At 57.9% G+C, this 18,302-nt stretch overlaps 1 protein-coding gene across 1 annotated transcript in view; it reads right to left on the reverse strand.

Moving 5' to 3' along the window:
• Positions 1-406: 406 nt before the first annotated feature.
• The window catches only part of upb1 (ureidopropionase, beta), a 188,542-nt gene continuing 170,646 nt past the window's right edge, over positions 407-18,302 (reverse strand). The window contains exons 9-10 of the mRNA XM_038793997.1: positions 12,644-12,798; positions 407-1,153 (exon numbers count right to left, since the gene is read on the reverse strand). Coding sequence (XP_038649925.1) covers positions 1,067-1,153; positions 12,644-12,798 — 242 coding nt within the window. The 3' untranslated portion in view covers positions 407-1,066. The remainder of the gene's footprint in view (positions 1,154-12,643; positions 12,799-18,302) is intronic.

The following is an 18,302-nucleotide window of genomic DNA, read 5'->3' on the forward strand; positions in this document are numbered from 1 at the left end:
TCTGTCGCCCCACAAGATCAAGCTGCCACGTCTTGCCGGGCAGCGGAGGGGAAGTTGGCAACCGCGCATGCGCGGGTTGGAGCCGCCAACCTGCGCATGCGCGGCTGATGTCATAAGGCGCCGCCGGCCGCGTCATTCTCGGCGCACCGAGTTTGACGAAACGCCGCTCCTAGCCCCCCCCCCCCCCCCCCCCCCCCGGGGGAGAATAGGGGGCGAGGAGCGGCCTCCGACGCCGTCGTGAAACACTGGGTTTCACGACGGTGTCGGCCGTTGTGGAGAATTCCGCCCGTAGTGTCTGTTATTGACACTTTAAAAGGTCTGGATGATTGACACTTTAATTGCCTTGCAGTGAAAAGATATTTTCTTAAAATGATGAAAAGTTATGCATGAATTACTTTTTTAAAGCTTTTTTTTTACACATCGTATTGTCACATTGGTTCTACACAATGTATAGTGAGTCAATGGGCATAACCTGGCATTGGGAACGTGAGGAGGACTTTTCAAAATCACCTTTTAAAGGCCCCTCGTGCAGACTAGTTGATGATAGCCCAGTATGTGGAGGAGTAGGACAGGCCTATTTCTGCAATGAAGCCAGTTAGGTCGGGAGCATTGGGTGCAGGTTTTGACAGAAACCAGCCTGCACCTTTTGAAGGCACTCCCGAAAATCAGACAGCCTGGGAATTGGATCAAGAATCTTGGAATTGGGATCCACCATGTCTAACGGGCATTTTAGATACATAATGCAAGATCGGACATCATGAGACAATTTCTAATTTTCAGTGAGATCAGATCAGATACTCTGTGTTAGGAACTTTTAACCCAACCACAGAGTAGCTGAGCTGGTTTTGAATCAATAGCCTGTTTACACAGGGTTAGAAATGCGATCTGTGAACAGGGATGATAGTGTCTCTGAACCCAAGGAAATATCTGGTTTAAAATCACAGTAATACCCATGGACAAGCGGAAGTCAGGATTGAAGACAACATGGCGAAGTGAAACAATATATTTCCTGATCAAACAGTGGAAATCTCTGGCATAATCTCCATGCTGTCTGTGCCCAGTAACATCAATAATCCACGACTACGTTGGGTTGAAACTCAGGATACGTTGCCTCAGTAAGTTCTGCAGCATACAAATCAAACCTCCCCGTCATCTGAGAAAAGAAATAAAATAAGAGAGCAAGTGTCAAGAATAAGTGGACAGAGCAATGTCCTGACCAAAGTCTTTTAATATCGAGATCACTGGGAGCCAAGTCCACTTTTTACTCTGGAGGGGAGTGGGAGAGCTTGGACAGGACTGGGCGAGCGTGGGGAGGACTGGGTGAGCGTGGAGGGGACTGGGTGAGCATGGACGGGAGGGGGAGAGCATGGAGGGAACGGATAGAGTGTGGAGGGGACAGAGAGAGCGTGGAGGGAATGGATAGAGCGTGGAGGGCGACTGGGAGAGCGTGGACGGGACGGGGAGAGCATGGAGGGAACCGATAGAGTGTGGAGGGAACGGATAGAGCGTGGAGGGCGACTGGGAGAGCGTGGACGGGACGGGGAGAGCATGGAGGGAACGGAGAGAGCGTGGAGGGGACGGGGAGAGCGTGGAGGGGACGGGGAGAGCGTGGACGGGACGGGGAGAGCGTGGAGGGGACGGGGAGAGCGTGGAGGGGACGGGGAGAGCGTGGAGGGAACGGATAGAGCGTGGAGGGCGACTGGGAGAGCGTGGAGGGGACGGGGAGAGCGTGGAGGGAACGGATAGAGCGTGGAGGGGACTGGGAGAGCGTGGAGGGGACGGGGAGAGCGTGGAGGGGACGGGGAGAGCGTGGAGGGAACGGATAGAGCGTGGAGGGCGACTGGGAGAGCGTGGACGGGACGGGGAGAGCGTGGAGGGCGACTGGGAGAGCGTGGACAGGACGGGGAGAGCGTGGAGGGGACGGGGAGAGCGTGGAGGGTGACTGGGAGAGCGTGGACGGGACGGGGAGAGCGTGGAGGGAACGGATAGAGCGTGGAGGGCGACTGGGAGAGCGTGGACGGGACGGGGAGAGCGTGGAGGGCGACTGGGAGAGCGTGGACAGGACGGGGAGAGCGTGGAGGGGACGGGGAGAGCGTGGACAGGACGGGGAGAGCGTGGAGGGGACGGGGAGAGCGTGGACGGGACGGGGAGAGCGTGGAGGGAACGGATAGAGCGTGGAGGGCGACTGGGAGAGCGTGGACGGGACGGGGAGAGCGTGGAGGGCGACTGGGAGAGCGTGGACAGGACGGGGAGAGCGTGGAGGGGACGGGGAGAGCGTGGAGGGTGACTGGGAGAGCGTGGACGGGACGGGGAGAGCATGGAGGGAACGGATAGAGCGTGGAGGGGACGGGGAGAGCGTGGAGGGAACGGACAGAGCATGGAGGGAACGGATAGAGCGTGGAGGGGACGGGGAGAGCGTGGAGGGGACGGGGAGAGCGTGGAGGAGACGGGGAGAGCGTGGAGGAGACGGGGAGAGCGTGGAGGGGACGGGGAGAGCGTGGAGGGGACGGGGAGAGCGTGGAGGGGACGGGGAGAGCGTGGAGGGGACGGGGAGAGCGTGGAGGGGACGGGGAGAGCGTGGAGGGGACGGGGAGAGCGTGGAGGGGACGGGGTGAGCGTGGAGGGGACATGGTGAGCGTGGAGGGGACATGGAGAGCGTGGAGGGGACATGGAGAGCGTGGAGGGGACCGATAGAGCGTGGAGGGGACCGGCAGAGTGTGGAGCAGACGGGGAGAGCGTGGAGGGAACCGATAGAGCATGGAGGGGAGCAGGAGAGTGTGGAGAGGACCAGGAGCGTGTGGAGGGGACTGGGCGAGGTGGAGGGGACTGGGAGAGAACAGAGGGGAGTGGGAGATTGTGGAGGAGACTGGAAGTGGGTGGAGGTGACTGGGAGTGAGTTGGGGGGGGGACTGGGAGAGAGCGGAGGAGACTGGAGGCGCGTGGAGGTGACTGGGAGTGAGCGGAGGGGACTGGGAGTGAGCGGAGGAGACTGGGAGTGAGCGGAGGGGGCTGGGAGTGAGCGGAGGGGGCTGGGAGTGAGCGGAGGGGGCTGGGAGTGAGCGGAGGGGGCTGGGAGTGAGCGGAGGGGGCTGGGAGTGAGCGGAGGGGGCTGGGAGTGGGCGGAGGGGACTGGGAGAGAGCAGAGGGGACTGGGAGAGACCGGAGGGAACTGGGAGAAAGCGGAGGGGACTGGGAGAAAGCGGAGGGGACTGGGAGAAAGCGGAGGGGACTGGGAGAAAGCGGAGGGGGCTGGGAGAAAGCGGAGGGGAGTGGGAGATTGTGGAGGAGACTGGAAGTGGGTGGAGGTGACTGGGAGTGAGTTTGGAGGGACTGGGAGAGAGCAGAGGAGACTGGAGGCGCGTGGAGGTGACTGGGAGTGAGCGGAGGGGACTGGGAGTGAGCGGAGACTGGCAATGAGCGGAGGGGGCTGGGAGTGGGCGGAGGGGACTGGGAGAGAGCAGAGGGGACTGGGAGAGACCGGAGGGAACTGGGAGAAAACGGAGGGGACTGGGAGAAAGCGGAGGGGACTGGGAGAAAGCGGAGGGGACTGGGAGAGTGCGGAGGGGACTGGGAGAGTGCGGAGGGGACTGGGAGAGTGCGGAAGGGACTGGGGGAGCACCGAGGGGACTGGGGTGGCATGGAGAGGACTGGGAGAGAGCGGAGGGGACTGGGAGAGAGCGGAGGAGACTGGGAGAGAGCGGAGGAGACTGGGAGAGAGCGGAGGAGACAGGGAGAGAGCGGAGGAGACTGGGAGAGAGCGGAGGAGACTGGGAGAGAGCGGAGGAGACTGGGAGAGAGCGGAGGAGACTGGGAGAGAGCGGAGGGAATTGGGAGAGAGCGGAGGTGACTGGGTGAGAGCGGAGGGGACTGGGAAAGAGCGGAGGAGACTGGGAGAGAGCGGAGGAGACTGGGAGGCGTGGATGTGACTGGGAGTGAGCGGAGGGGACTGGGAGAGAGCAGAGGTGACTGGGTGAGAGCGGAGGGGACTGGGAGAGAGCGGAGGGGACTGGGAGAGAGCGGAGGGGACTGGGAGAGAGCGGAGGGGACTGGGAGAGAGCGGAGGGGACTGGGACAGAGCGGAGGGGACTGGGAGAGAGCGGAGAGGACTGGGCGAGCATAGAGGGGACTGGGCGAGCGAGGAGGGGACGGGGAGAGCGTGGAGGGGACCAGGAGAGTGTGGAGGGGACGGAGAGAGTGTGGAGGGAACCGATAGAGCGTGGAGCGGACGGGGAGAGCATGGAGGGAACCGATAGAGCGTGGAGGGGACCAGGAGAGTGTGGAGAGGACCAGAAGAGGTGGAGGGAGAGAGCAGAGGGGAGTGGGAGATTGTGGAGGAGACTGGAAGTGGGTGGAGGTGACTGGGAGTGAGCGGGGGGTACTGGGAGAGAGCGGAGGAGACTGGAAGTGCGTGGAGGTGACTGGGAGTGAGTGGGGGGGACTGGAAGAGAGCGGAGGAGACTGGAAGCGCGTGGAGGTGACTGGGAGTGAGCGGGGGGTGGACTGGGAGAGAGCGGAGGAGACTGGAAGTGCGTGGAGGTGACTGGGAGTGAGCAGGGGGGGACTGGGAGAGAGTGGAGGAGGCTGGAGGCGCGTGGAGGTGACTGGGAGTGAGCGGAGGGAACTGGGAGAGAGCGGAGGGGACTGGGAGAGAGCGGAGGGGACTGGGAGAGAGCGGAGGGGACTGGGAGAGAGCGGAGGGGACTGGGAGAGAGCGGAGGGGACTGGGAGAGAGCGGAGGGGACTGGGAGAGCGCGGAGGGGACTGGGAGGGCGCGGAGGGGACTGGGAGAGAGCGGAGGGGACTGGGAGAAAGCAGAGGGGACTGGGAGAGTGCGGGGGGGACTGGGGGAGCACCGAGGGGACTGGGGGAGCACGGAGAGGACTGGGAGTGTGTGGAGGGGACTGGGAGTGAGTGGAGGGGACTGGGAGAGAGCAGAGGAGACTGGGAGAGCGTGGAGGTGACTGGGAGAGAGCGGAGGGGACTGGGACAGAGCGGAGGGGAGTGGGAGAGAGCGGAGGGGAGTGGGAGAGAGCGGAGGGGAGTGGGAGAGAGTGGAGGGGAGTGGGAGAGAGCGGAGGGGACTGGGACAGAGCGGAGGGGACTGGGGCAGAGCGGAGAGGACTGGGAGAGTGTGGAGGGGACTGAGAGAGCGGAGAGGACTGGGCAAGCGAGGAGGGGACGGGGAGAGTGTGGAGAGGATGGGGAGAGCGTGGAGGGGGTGGAGGGGACGGGGAGAGCGTGGAGGGAACCGATAGAGCGTGGAGGGGACCGGGAGAGTGTGGAGGGGACCGGGAGAGTGTGGACGGGACGGGGAGAGCGTGGACGGGACGGGGAGAGCGTGGAGGGAACCGACAGAACGTGGAGAGGACTGGGAGAGCGTGGACGGAACCGATAGAGCGTGGAGGGAACCGATAGAGCGTGGAGGGGACCGGGAAAGTGTGGAGCGGACGGGGAGAGCGTGGAGGGAACCGTTAGAGCATGGAGGGGAACGGGAGAGCGTGGACGGAACGGGGAGAGCGTGGAGGGAACCAATAGAGCGTGGAGGGGACCAGGAGAGTGTGGAGAGGACCGGGAGAGCGTGGAGGGGACTGGGTGAGGTGGAGGGGACTGGTAGAGAGCAGAGGGGAGTGGGAGATTGTGGAGGAGACTGGAAGTGGGTGGAGGTGATGAGACCATCAATTCACGCGACACGTGGTTAGAAGTGAACAGTGGTTTTAATCATCTTACAACAGAACCTGCCTGTGACAAGATGAACTCCAGATGAACTGGCAGGCAGGCTCTCAGCATCAACCTTTATACTTCCGGTTAGGGGGAGGAGCCGTGGGTGGAGCCCAGTACAAACTCCCGTACACTCCCAGTGCATCTCCCCCTAGTGGCAGAGCAGCGCATGAAAATCCCCTGTACTGATCCCCTCAGGGCAAATGTCACCCTCTCCAATTTGATAAACCCCGCCATATCATTGATCCAGGCCTCCACGCTTGGGAGTCTCGCATCCTTCCACTGAAGAAGAATCCTCCGCCAGGCTACTAGGGACGCAAAGGCCAGAACACCGGCCTCTTTCGCCTCCTGCACTCCTGGCTCCACTGCAACCCCAAAAATTGCGAGCCCCCCAGCCTGGCTTGACCCTGGATCCTACCACCCTCGACACTGTGCTTGCTACCCCCTTCCAAAATTCCCCCAGCGCTGGGCATGCCCAGAACATATGGGCATGGTTCGCTGGACTCCCCGAGCACCCAGTACACCTGTCCTCGCCCCCATAGGACCTACTCATCCTCGACCCAGTCATGTGGGCCCTATGCAGCACCTTGAACTGTATGAGGCTAAGCCTCGCACAAGAAGAGGAGTTCACTCTCTCCAGGGCATCCGCCCACGTCCCCTCCTCAATCTCCTCACCCAGCTCCTCCTCCCATTTACCCTTCAGCTCCTCCACTGAGGCCTCATCCACCTCCTGCAAGACGTGGTACACGTCCAAAATCCTCCCCTCTCCAACCCACACCCCCGAGAGCACCCTGTCCTGGACCCCACGCGGGGGCAACAGAGGGAACCCCGCCACCTGCCGCCTGGCAAACGCCCTTACCTGCATGTACCTAAAAATGTTCCTCGGGGGAGCCCGAACTTCCCCTCTAACTCACCCAAGCTCGCAAACTTCCCGTCTACAAACAGGTCCCTCAACCTCCTAACCCCTGCCCTGTGCCAACTCAGGAACCCATCGATTCTCCCTGGAACAAACCGGTGGTTCCCCTGTATCGGGGACCCCATCGAGACCCCCACCTCCCCCCGTGCCGTCTCCATTGCCCCCAAATTCTGAGGGTAGCCGCCACCACCGGGCTCGTGGTATACCTCGTTGGAGGGAGCGGCAACGGCGCCGTTACCAGCGCCTCCAGGCTCGTGCCCACACAGGACGCCATCTCCATCCTCTTCCATGCTGCCCCTTCCCCGTCCATTACCCACTTACGCACCATCGTTGCGTTGGCAGCCCAATAGTACCCACAGAGGTTGGGCAGCGCCAGCCCCCCCATCCCTGCCCCGCTCCAAAAACACCCTTCTCACCCTCGGGGTCCCATGCGCCCATACAAACCCCATAATGCTCCTGTTGACCCTCCTAAAAAAGGCCTTCGGGATAAGGATGGGGAGGCACTGGAACAGGAACAAAAACCTCGGGAGCACCGTCACCTTGACTGACTGCACCCTGCCCGCAGGCGACAGCGGCAACATGTCCCATCTTTTAAACTCCTCCTCCATTTGCTCCACCAGCCTTGTAAGGTTAAGTTTGTGTAGGGCCCCCAGCTCCTGGCCACCTGGACTCCCAGGTACCTAAAGCTCCTCTCCGCCCTTTTTAGTGGGAGCCTACCAATCCTCTCCTCCTGATCCCCCGGGTGCACGACAAACAGCTCGCTCTTCCCCAAGTTGAGCTTGTACCCTGAGAAGTCCCCAAATTCCCTGAGAAGCTTCATCACCTCCGGCATTCCCCCCACTGGGCCGCCACATATAGCAATAAGTCATCTGCATAAAGCGACACTCGGTGCTCCTCCCCACCCCGCACCAGTCCCCTCCAGTTCCTCGACTCCCTCAACGCCATGGCCATGGGTTCGATTGCCAACGCAAAGAGCAAGAGGGACAAGGGACACCCCTGTTTCGTCCCTCGGTATAACCGGAAGTACTCCGATCTCCTCCTACACGTGGCCACGCTCGCCATCGGGCCTCATATAACAACCTCACCCATCTGATAAACCCCTCCCCAAACCCAAACCTTTCCAGCACCTCCCACAAGTACCCCCACTCAACCCTATCAAAGGCCTTCTCCGCGTCTAGCGCCACCACTATCTCCGCTACCGCCGGCATCATTATAACATTCAAGAGCCTCCGTATGTTGGTGTTCAGCTGCCTTCCCTTCATGAACCCCGTCTGATCCTCATGGATGACCCACGGCACACTATTCTCTATCCTTGTGGCCAAGATCTTCGCCAACAGCTTGGCGTCTACATTTAACAGCGAGATCGGCCTGTATGATCCACACTGCAGGGGGTCCTTGTCCCGCTTAAAGATCAAGGAACTCAGCGCCCGAGACATCGTCGGAGGCAGAGCCCCCCCTTCCCTTGCCTCGTTGAAGGTCCTAACCAACAGGGGGCCCAACAGGTCTGCATACATCTTATAGAATTCGACCGGGAACCCATCCGGCCCCGGCGCCTTCCCCAACTGCATGCTCCCTATCCCTCTGACCAGCTCCACCAGCTCAACCGGCGCCCCCAGTCCCTCCACCTGTCCCTCCTCCACCCTCGGGAATCTCAACCGGTCCAAGAAGCGCCCCGTTCCCCCTCCCTCCGCTGGGGGTTCAGACCGATACAATTCCCCGTAAAAGTCCCTGAAGACCCCATTGATGCCTACCCCCCTTCGCACCACATTCCCTCCCCTATCCTTAACTCCACCAATCTCCCTGGCCGCGTCCCGCTTACGGAGCTGATGCGCCAGCATCCTACTCGCCTTCTCCCCATATTCATACACCGCTCCCTGTGCCTTCCTCCACTGAGCCTCCGCCTTTCTGGTGGTCAGTAGGTCGAACTTGGCCTGAAGACTACGCCGCTCCCCCAGCAATCCCTCCTCCGGAGTCTCCGCGTATCTCCTATCCACCCTCACCAACTCCCCCACCAGCCTCTCCCTCTCTCTCTGCTCTCTCCTCTCCCTATGGGCTCAGATGGAGATCAACTCCCCCCTAACCACCGCCTTTAATGCCTCCCAGACCGTCCCCACTCGGACCTCCCCATTATCATTGGCCTCCAGGTACCTCTTGATACATCCTCGAACCCGTCCGCCCACCTCCTCATCTGCCAGCAGCCCCACCTCCAAGTGCCAGAGCGGGCGCTGGTCTCTCTCCTCCCCCAGCTCGAGGTCCACCCAGTGCGGGGCATGATCCGAAATGGCTATCGCCGAATATTCGGCATCCTCCACCCTCGAAATCAGCCCCCTGCTCATAATTTAAAAATCGATCCGGGAATAGGCCTTATGTACATGGGAGAAGAATGAAAACTCCCTGGCCCTCGGCCTCGCAAACCTCCAAGGATTCACTGTTCCCATCTGGTCTATGAACCCCCTCAACACCTTAGCCGCCGCTGGCCTCCTAACGGTCTTGGACCTGGATCGATCCAATGGTGGATCCAGCACTGTATTGAAGTCCCCCCCCCCCCCATTATCAGGCCCCCCGTCTCCAGATCTGGAATGCGGCCCAACATGTGCCGCATAAAACCCGCATCGTCCCAGTTCGGGGCGTATACATTGACCAGCACCACCCGCTCCCCCTGCAGCTTGCCGCTGACCATCACATACCTCCCGCCGCTGTCCGCCACCACATTTGACGCCTCAAACGACACCCTCTTTCCCACCAGGATCGCTGCCCCTGATTTTTTGCATCCAGCCCTGAATGAAACACTTGGCCTACCCATCCCTTTCTCAGTCTAGCCTGGTCCGCCACCTTCAGGTGCGTCTCCTGAAGCAGGGCCACATCCGCCTTCAGGTGCGTAAACACACGGGCCCGTCTGACCGGCCCATTCAGTCCCCTCAGCCGGATCAGGGGGCTTCCTGCCCCCCACCCCCGCCGACTAGCCATAACATAACCCATCCCCTGCCCGCCCCAGGCCAGCGCCCCCCGTGTGGCCCGTTCCCCACGGTGGCAAACCCCCATCCCGACCCCCCCTTGCAGACTCCAGCTCCTTCCTGGCCATTCCAGCAGCAACCCGGTACACCCCCCCCCCCCCCCCCCCCCCCCCCCCCCCCCCCCCTAAGCTAGAAGCCCCCCCTAGCCGCGTTACTCCCTCCATAGTACTCCCGTAAGCCAGCTGACTCCTGCTGACCCCGGCAACTCCCGCCACTCCTCCGACCACTCCCAGCGTGGAGCTACCCCTCCTCCCAAGTGCCCACCAGCAGGCTCTCCTCCTCCCGCTCTCGGGCGGGAAAAAAGCCCGCGCTTTTCAGCTCCAACCCAGCCCCCATCAACCCTCAGCACGGGAAAAAGCCCGCGCTTTCCACCTGCCTGACCCCGCCTCCTCTAAAGCAGCTCCCATTGTCGGCCCCATTCCCTCGTGGGGCCCCAGCCCCCCCTTCCCACCATCAGCTCCCCACACTGCAAGTCTACCCCACTCCTCGAGCCCATCCACCGAACCCACGCAAAAAAAGTGCCCCACCCGCCCTGAAAACGACACAGAACCAGCATTAAACAGAAAACCCCCCTCAGAAAATAACAGTTACATACAGACCCCCGCACCCAACCCTCAGTTTGAGTCCAACTTCTCAGCCTGCACAAAGGCCCATGCCTCCTCCGGGGACTCGAAGTAAAAGTGTCGGTCCTTGTAGGTGACCCACAAACGCGCCAGCTGCAACATGCCGAACTTCACTCCTTTTCTGTGTAGCACCGTCTTCGTCCGGTTGTACATGGCCTTCCGCTTAGCCACCTCCGCACTCCAGTCCTGGTAGATCCGTACCACCGCGTTCTCCCACCTGCTACTCCGCTCCTTCTTGGCCCACCTGAGCACGCACTCTCGATCAACGAACCGGTGGAACCGCACCAGCACCGCCCGTGGCGGCTCATTCGGCTTGGGCCTCCTTGCCAGTATTCTGTGGGCCCCTCCAGCTCCAGGGGCCCCTGGAAGGACCCAGCTCCCATCAGTGAATTCAGCAGGACGACCACGTAAGCCCCCATGTCTGCCCCCTCCAGCCCTTCCGGAAGGCCCAGGATCCGCAAATTTTTCCGCCTCGACCGGTTCTCCATCTCCTCGAACCGCTCCTGCCACTTTTTATGGAGCGCCTCGTGCATCTCCACCTTTACCGCGAGGGCTGAGGCCTCATCCTCTCTTTCAGAGGCCTGTTGTCGGATCTCCTGGATTGCCACCCCCTGGGCTGTCTGAGTCTCCAGCAGCTTGTCGATGGAAGCCTTCAACGGCTCTAGCAGCTCCGCTTTGAGCTCTCGAAAGCAGCGCTGGACAGTCTCCTGCTGCTCCTGCGCCCACTGCCTCTAGGTCTCCGCTGGCCGCCATCTTGTGCTTCTTCCCTCGCTTTTGCTTTGGCGCTGCCACCGTTATCTTGCTCGCCCCACTCCTGGTCCAGGCCATATACCGCTGGGGAAATGCTGTTGACTCCTTCCCACGTCGGGAATCGTCGAACAAGTACCGCTAGGGGCCATAAAAAGAGCCTAAAAGTTTGTTCCTGGCGGGAGCTGCCGAACGTGCGGCTTAGTTCCGCATAGCTGCAACCGGAAGTCTGAACAGTGGTTTTAATCGTCTTCAACAGAGCCTGCCTGTGACAAGATGAACTCCAGATGAACTGGCAGGCAGGCTCTCAGCATCAACCTTTATACTTCCGGTTAGGGGGAGGAGCCGTGGGTGGAGCCCAGTACAAACTCCCGTACACTCCCAGTGCATCTCCCCCTAGTGGCAGAGCAGTGTAACTGCTCGTGTGCCGAGCTTACAAAGACACAGTACAACATGTGTAATACAGTGTGAATTACGCTACTGTGATTCACCACAGGGGGTGACTGGGAGTGAGCGGGGGGTACTAGGAGAGAGCGGAGGAGACTGGATGTGCATGGAGGTGACTGGGAGTGAGCGGGGGGACTGGGCGAGAGCGGAGGGGACTGGGAGTGAGCGGAGGAGACTGGGAGAGAGCAGAGGGGATTGGGAGAGAGCGGAGGAGACTGGGAGAGCGTGGAGGTGACTGGGACAGAGCGAAGGGGACTGGGACAGAGCGAAGGGGACTGGGACAGAGCGGAGGGGACTGGGAGAGAGCGGAGGGGACTGGGAGAGAGCGGAGGGGACTGGGAGAGAGCGGAGGGGACTGGGAGAGTGTGGAAGGGACTGGGAGAGCGTGGAGGTGACTGGGTGAGAGTGGAGGTGACTGGTAGAGAGCGGAGGGGACTGGGGGAGTGTGGAGGGGACTGGGAGAGCGTGGAGGTGACTGGGTGAGAGCGGAGGGGACTGGGACAGAGCGGAGGGGACTGGGAGAGAGCGGAGAAGACTGGGAGAGCGTGGAGGTGACTGGGACAGAGCGAAGGGGACTGGGACAGAGCGGAGGGGACTGGGAGAGAGCGGAGGGGACTGGGAGAGAGCGGAGGGGACTGGGAGAGAGCGGAGGGGACTGGGAGAGTGTGGAAGGGACTGGGAGAGCGTGGAGGTGACTGGGTGAGAGAGGAGGTGACTGGTAGAGAGCGGAGGGGACTGGGGGAGTGTGGAGGGGACTGGGAGAGCGTGGAGGTGACTGGGTGAGAGAGGAGGGGACTGGGAGAGAGCGGAGGGGACAGGAAGAATTTGAGAGTGAAGGTTTTGAAGGTGACTGGGTCAGCTGGCACTGACCATGGGGTTTGAGATATTATGGCTCACTGCGCCGTGGGTCAGGAGCAGCTGAGGACAGCGGCTGATGTGGGATTAATTTGGTGAGAGCAAGTGGGAGAAGCGGGATCAGAGATATGTCAAATTTCAGATGGAACAGATTGTAATGGATGCGTTATCGGGGTGGGGGAAGGGGATGCGTGTTCTGGAGAACAAAGCTGATCCTTGGGTTAGTGAAGCATGACCATGTCACATCAATGGGAAACATTTCAAACAAGGCGATGTCGAACAGGACAGGTTGGCAGTAGCCGTGTATCTGTGCAATGGCTCACCTTGAAGCCCCACTTATCATTCATCTGTCGACACAGGTTCAGATCGAGCTCAGCAACAAGCAGCCCATCCTTGGTGCGAGATAGTCCGGGGGTTCGACTTCCATCAGGAGCAGCTACATAACTGGAGCCATAGAAATGGCCAAATTCTTGATGGGCTTTCAAGAAAAGACAGAAATACAGCATTGATACAAAATACAATATCTTTACAAACAACATCCTTATCGATTGATAATCTGTCCAACTCAGCCTTGAATATATTCAATGAGCCACATCATTCACTGCTCTCTGGGGAAGAGGATTCTAAACACTGACCACAGAGAGGAGAAATTTCTGTTCATCGCTGTCTTAAATGGGAGACTCCTTATTTTTAAACAGTGTCACATAATTCTAGATTTCCCCATGAGATGAAAGACGCCTGGGTGTCCGAGGACTGACATGGACAAGATGCACCAAATAGTCTCCTTTTGTGCTGTAACTTTTCTGTGATTCTATGATCCTCTCAGTATTCACCCTGTCAAAGTCCCCTCAGAATCATATGTTTCAATAAGATCACCTCTGATTATTCAAATCTCAGCCCGTCTGTTCAACATTCCCTCATAAGACAAACCCTTTCATCTCGGGAACAGCCTAGTGAACCTTCTCTGAACTGCTTCCAATGCAAGTATATCTCTCTCTATGTAAGGAGGCTAAAACTGGGAGACGTCCGGTGGCGGCCATGGTGTGAGTGGTCGCTCACAGGGCAGCCCCTGCTTGAAGGCATTTTATCTGAAATTGGGCGCAACTTTGACAGAAAAGTGTAGCTGAAGGTCAAAGAGGTTCCCTCTTGGGAGTGGTATGTCTGCTGGTTACCAAACCTGTCAGAAGGTGAGAGACCTGGCCACGGAGTTGACAGAGACCTGTGGCGCAGCAGCCAGTGGAAGGATGGCGGAGGAGGAAGGGTCAGTGCAAGTAGCAAAGGCCCAGATGGAACAGTCGATGGCCTTTATCAAGGAAGACTACCGGCAGCAGAGGAAGGAGATGCAGGAGGATCAATCAAAGGCCATCGAAGGAGCTGTGGCACCCCTGAAGGGCACGATGGAGAGGGTGGAGAAATGCTTGGATGTGCAAGGGTCGCAGATCTGAGAGATTGAGAGGCGATGTCGGACCACAGCGATCGGGTGGTGGCATTGAGAGCAAAGGTGGAGGAGCAGGAAGGTAGATCGGGAAGGCAGAATTTGCGGGTAGTGGGCCTGCCTGAAGGAGTGGAATGTGTGGGTGCCATGAGGTACGTTTTGAGGATGCTGGCGGGGCTGTTGGCAGTGAGAGTGCTGGATAAGGCCCCTGAGGTGAACAGAGCGCACAGGTTTCTGGGGTAGAAGCCTTGAGCGGGTGAGCCACCGCGAGCGGTGATCGTGCGGCTCCATAAGTTCGTGGAAAAAGAGAAGATACTGTAGTGGGCCTGGGAGAAGCGCAAGTGTGAATGGGAAGGGAACAGGTCCGAAAAAAACAGCACATTGGAGCTGAGCTGGTAAAACGATGTGCCGGCTTCAACAAAGTCAAGATGGTGTTATATCAGCTGCAGATCAGTTTTGGGGTGCTCTACCCGGCGAAGATTTGGGTGATGTATGAAGGGCGGGAATACTATTTTGAGACCCCAGAAGCGGCCAATGACTTTATCAGGAAGCATAAACTGAGGGAGAACTAAACTGAATAATTCTGGGAGACTGAGATGTTGGCACTTTGAAGTAATCGGGAATACGGGTAGAGTGGGGGTTGGAGGGAGCAGGCATTTTCTTCCGATCTGGAGGGTTCTTTTCTTTGTTTTTTACTGCTGGATTGACAAAGGGTATCAGGGGTGAAAGGTTTATAAGAGGACGGCTGTCCCCACCCACCCCTCCTCCTTTCTGTTTGTTTGTTCTTGGAGAAGGTGACCTGTGGTTTTGAGATGAGTCTTTGGGCGCGATTCTCTGCTCCCCATGTCGGGTGGGAGAATCGCGGGAGGGCCAGGTGACTCATTTCACGCCCCCCTGGCGCCCCCCGTGTTTCTCCCACCCCCGCTCGGAAGAATCGCCGCTCGCCGTTTTTCACAGCGACTGGCGATTCTCCAGCCTGGATGGGCCGAGCGGCCTGCCGTTCGCGACTGGTTCACGACGGCAGCAACCACACCTGGTCGCTGCCGTCGTGAACATGGGCGCCAAAGGCCCGTTTGAAGCTTGTGGGGGGCGGAGAGGGGAGCGAGCACCACGGCCGTGCTCAGGAGGGGACTGGCCCGCGATCGGTGCCCACCGATCGTCGGGCCGGTGTCTAAAAGCGATGCACTCTTTCCCCTCCGCCGCCCCGCAAGATCAAGCCGCCACGTCTTGCGGGGCAGCGGAGGGGAAGATGGCCACCGCGCATGCACGGGTTTGAGCTGTCAGCCGTCGTGACGACAACCGCGCATGCGCGGATTGGAGCTGGCCAACCTGCGCATGCGCGGCTGACGTCCCATAGGCGCCGCCGTCACGTCATTCTCGGCGCGCTGCCTTGACGCAAGCGTCAAGGCCCAGCGGCCGAGAATAACGGAGCGCCGCTCCTAGCCCCCCGGGTGGGGGTGAATACGGTGAGAGGAGCAGCCTCCGAGGCCGTCGTGAAACTCGGCCGAGTTCACGACGGCCTTCCCGATTTTTCCCGGGAGCGGAGAATTCCGCCCATTGTTTGGGTGTGGGCGGGTGCAGTCCGCACGGAGCCTTCCTCACACAACAGAGAGACAAGAGTGGGGGAGGTGGGTCAGTGAGAGAAGCCTTTGGGAAGGAGTTGCCATGCTTGCAGGGAATGCTGGTGAACAGAAGTGAGGTGGGGAAGAGGGCTGAGAGAAGTGGGGGGGGGGGGGGGGGGGGGGGGGGGGGTTGCGACGAGACAAAGTTGGAGAAGAACCATGGTCAGGGGTGGAGAAATGGGCCCGGTCTAGGGTGAAGTTAACGGGGTAGAGCCAGAAGGGGAGGATGGCGGACGGTGGAGGGGAATGGAGGCGTAAGCCCCCGGTAAGGAGATAATGGGGAATGTCCGAGGGCTCAATGCAAAGGTTCAAAATATCTCGGGTCTTTGTGCAGCGTAGGAGCTTGAAACCAGAGTTGGTCTTTCTAAAGGAGATACACCTTCGAGTGAAGGACCAGGTTAGGCTAACGAAGGAGTGGGTGGGTCAGGTTTTCCACTCTGGATTAGATTCAAAGTCGCGAGGAATGGCAATTTTGATGAGTAAGAAAACGGGGTTTGTGAGCGTGAAGGAAGTGAGGGACCTGAGTGGGAGATATGTGATTGTGAGTGGGGTATTAGAAGGGATGCCGATAGAGTTGGTGAATGTGTATGCACCAAATTGGAATGATGTAGGTTTGATGAGGGGGTTGCTGGCAGCAATGCCGGACTTGGCCACGCACCATTTGATTATGGGAGGAGTGTTAATTGTGTCCTAGAGCCGAGCGTAGATAGATCGAGTCCCAGGTCAATGGGTAGGATACGAATGGCAAAGGCGCTGGGCAGGTTTATGGAGAAGATGGGTATGGTGGATCTGTGGCGCTTCAAGAACCCAGAGGGAAAAGATAATTCCTTTTTTTTCGCATGTGTACAGGATATATTCCAGAATTTACTATTTTGTAGTGAGCCAGGAGATTTTGGTAATCTCGGACCATGCGCTCCTATGGCTGGAGATTCGGCTTAAATTGGGCCGGGAGCAGAGGTCTGGATGGAGGCTCAATTCGGGGTTCTTGGCAGAAGGATGGAAGGTTGTGTCCCGGGGTGGTTGCGAAGGACTAAACCGTAAACAACAGGCGGCTTTTTAGTAAGAAAAGGAGGCTGTTAAATGTGATTATGACCCCGTTGGGAGCTCAGGTACCAGAGGTAATGGTGTCCATGGATGCGGAGAAGGCATTTGACCGGCTGGTACCTGTTTGAGGTTCTGGGAAGATTTGGGTTTGGGCCAAAGTTTGTGGCATGGGTGTGCCTGTTATATGTGGCACTGAGGGCGAGTGTGCGGACCACTGACACGGGTTCATGGAACTTTGAACTACACAGGGGAACAAGGCGGGGGTGCCCGCTGTCGCCGCTGTTGTTTGTACTAGCTGTAGAGCCTCTGGCAATGATTCTTAGGGGGTCGGTAGAGTGGTAAGGGATTACGAGGGGACGAAGGGAACATCAGGTGTCGCTCCATGATGACGACTTACGTTATGTTAGGTTCTGTATGTTTTGGACCCGTTGGAGAGCATGGAGAGGGTCATGGGCCTGTTGGGGAAGTCTGGGACGTTCTCGGGATATAAATTAAGAGGGAAAAGCAAGCGTTCCCGGTGAATGAGTTGGGTCAGCAAGCCAGTTTAGGGGGGTTGCCATTTAAGGTGGCCAGAGACAGTTTAGATACCTGGGGATTCAGGCAGGGAGGGAATGTGCGATGCTTCACAAATGGAATTTACCAAAACTGGTGGAGGAGGTTAGGGAGGATTTCAAGAGGTGGGTCACGCTGCACTTGACTTTGGCTGGGAGGGTCCAAGTGGTGAAGATGCTCATTCTGCCGAGGTTCCTGTTCATATTCCAGACACTCCCGATCTTTATATACTGAAGGTTTTCTTTCAGGAACTGGACACAATTATTTTGGACTTTGTATGGGCCTACTTGTGACAATAAGCAATTATTATTATATTGTTTGTCTCCATATTTCATCCTGAACAAAAAGGAAGATTAAACTCAATTTTTGGCAGATGGAAGTGAATGGCCATCATCCTCCCATTGTATCATATGGCCCCCTACCCCATCCAGACCAGACTGGGTGGACCATAAGAGGTGTTAATCCACAACACAGGATGTGTAATAAACACCGTACTTTATTTGGATAAGCAACTGAACTTGTAAAAAGTCACAAGGTACAGCAGCTGTTTTTTGTCTGTTTGTAAAAGATCAGCCAGGAGCTGTGTGCAAACATCAGTGCCATCAGAAGCATGAAGTCAGCTGGTCTGTGAACCAGACTCCAAAACCAGCTGTGAGACATCAGGCAGAATACGTAACCTGTTCTAGTTTAAAGTTTAACTAAATACCAACCTCCTAGTTATTTGACTACACGAAACCCCACAGCATGCTGTGAACCCTTCACTTTACAAGATTCCAAAGTCAACTTTAAATCATCAAATCCTTTCAAAAGACCATACCTGCCACGTGGGAGACCAGAGATTGTAAATCAAAGAATCAGAAAACAGTAATCTATAAAATGCATGGCCTTTATCTGTATCCAATCGTTGTGTGTGGCCGTGTGAGTGAGACCAAATGTGTAATGTTGCATTTAATTGGGGTAAGTGTTGAACACCCCAATAGTCATGGTCAACGTTTCTGCCCCTAACATGGGTTCATATGAATTTTATAACTCTCTCTTCGCATCTCTCCCCAACTTCACTCACAGCAGCTTATTCTAGGAGGCAACCGACTGTCTTTGAGCCCTAAATTAGATTCTTCCAAACCTAAACCTCTTGTCCCACCCAGGATGGCCAGGGCTTTGATTTCTTTTATGGCACAGATGGGAAGGGGGAGGTGGATCTGTTGCACTTTTTGCACCCAAATTACAATAGTTGCGGCTGAGTGCGGTTCATACCAACCCATCTCATTTTACCAACCCATCTCACCTTTTTAAAAATAAATTTAGACTACCCAATTCATTTTTTCCAAT

The sequence above is a fragment of the Scyliorhinus canicula genome, chromosome 1, assembly GCF_902713615.1.
Source record: "Scyliorhinus canicula chromosome 1, sScyCan1.1, whole genome shotgun sequence".
NCBI lineage: Eukaryota > Metazoa > Chordata > Chondrichthyes > Carcharhiniformes > Scyliorhinidae > Scyliorhinus > Scyliorhinus canicula.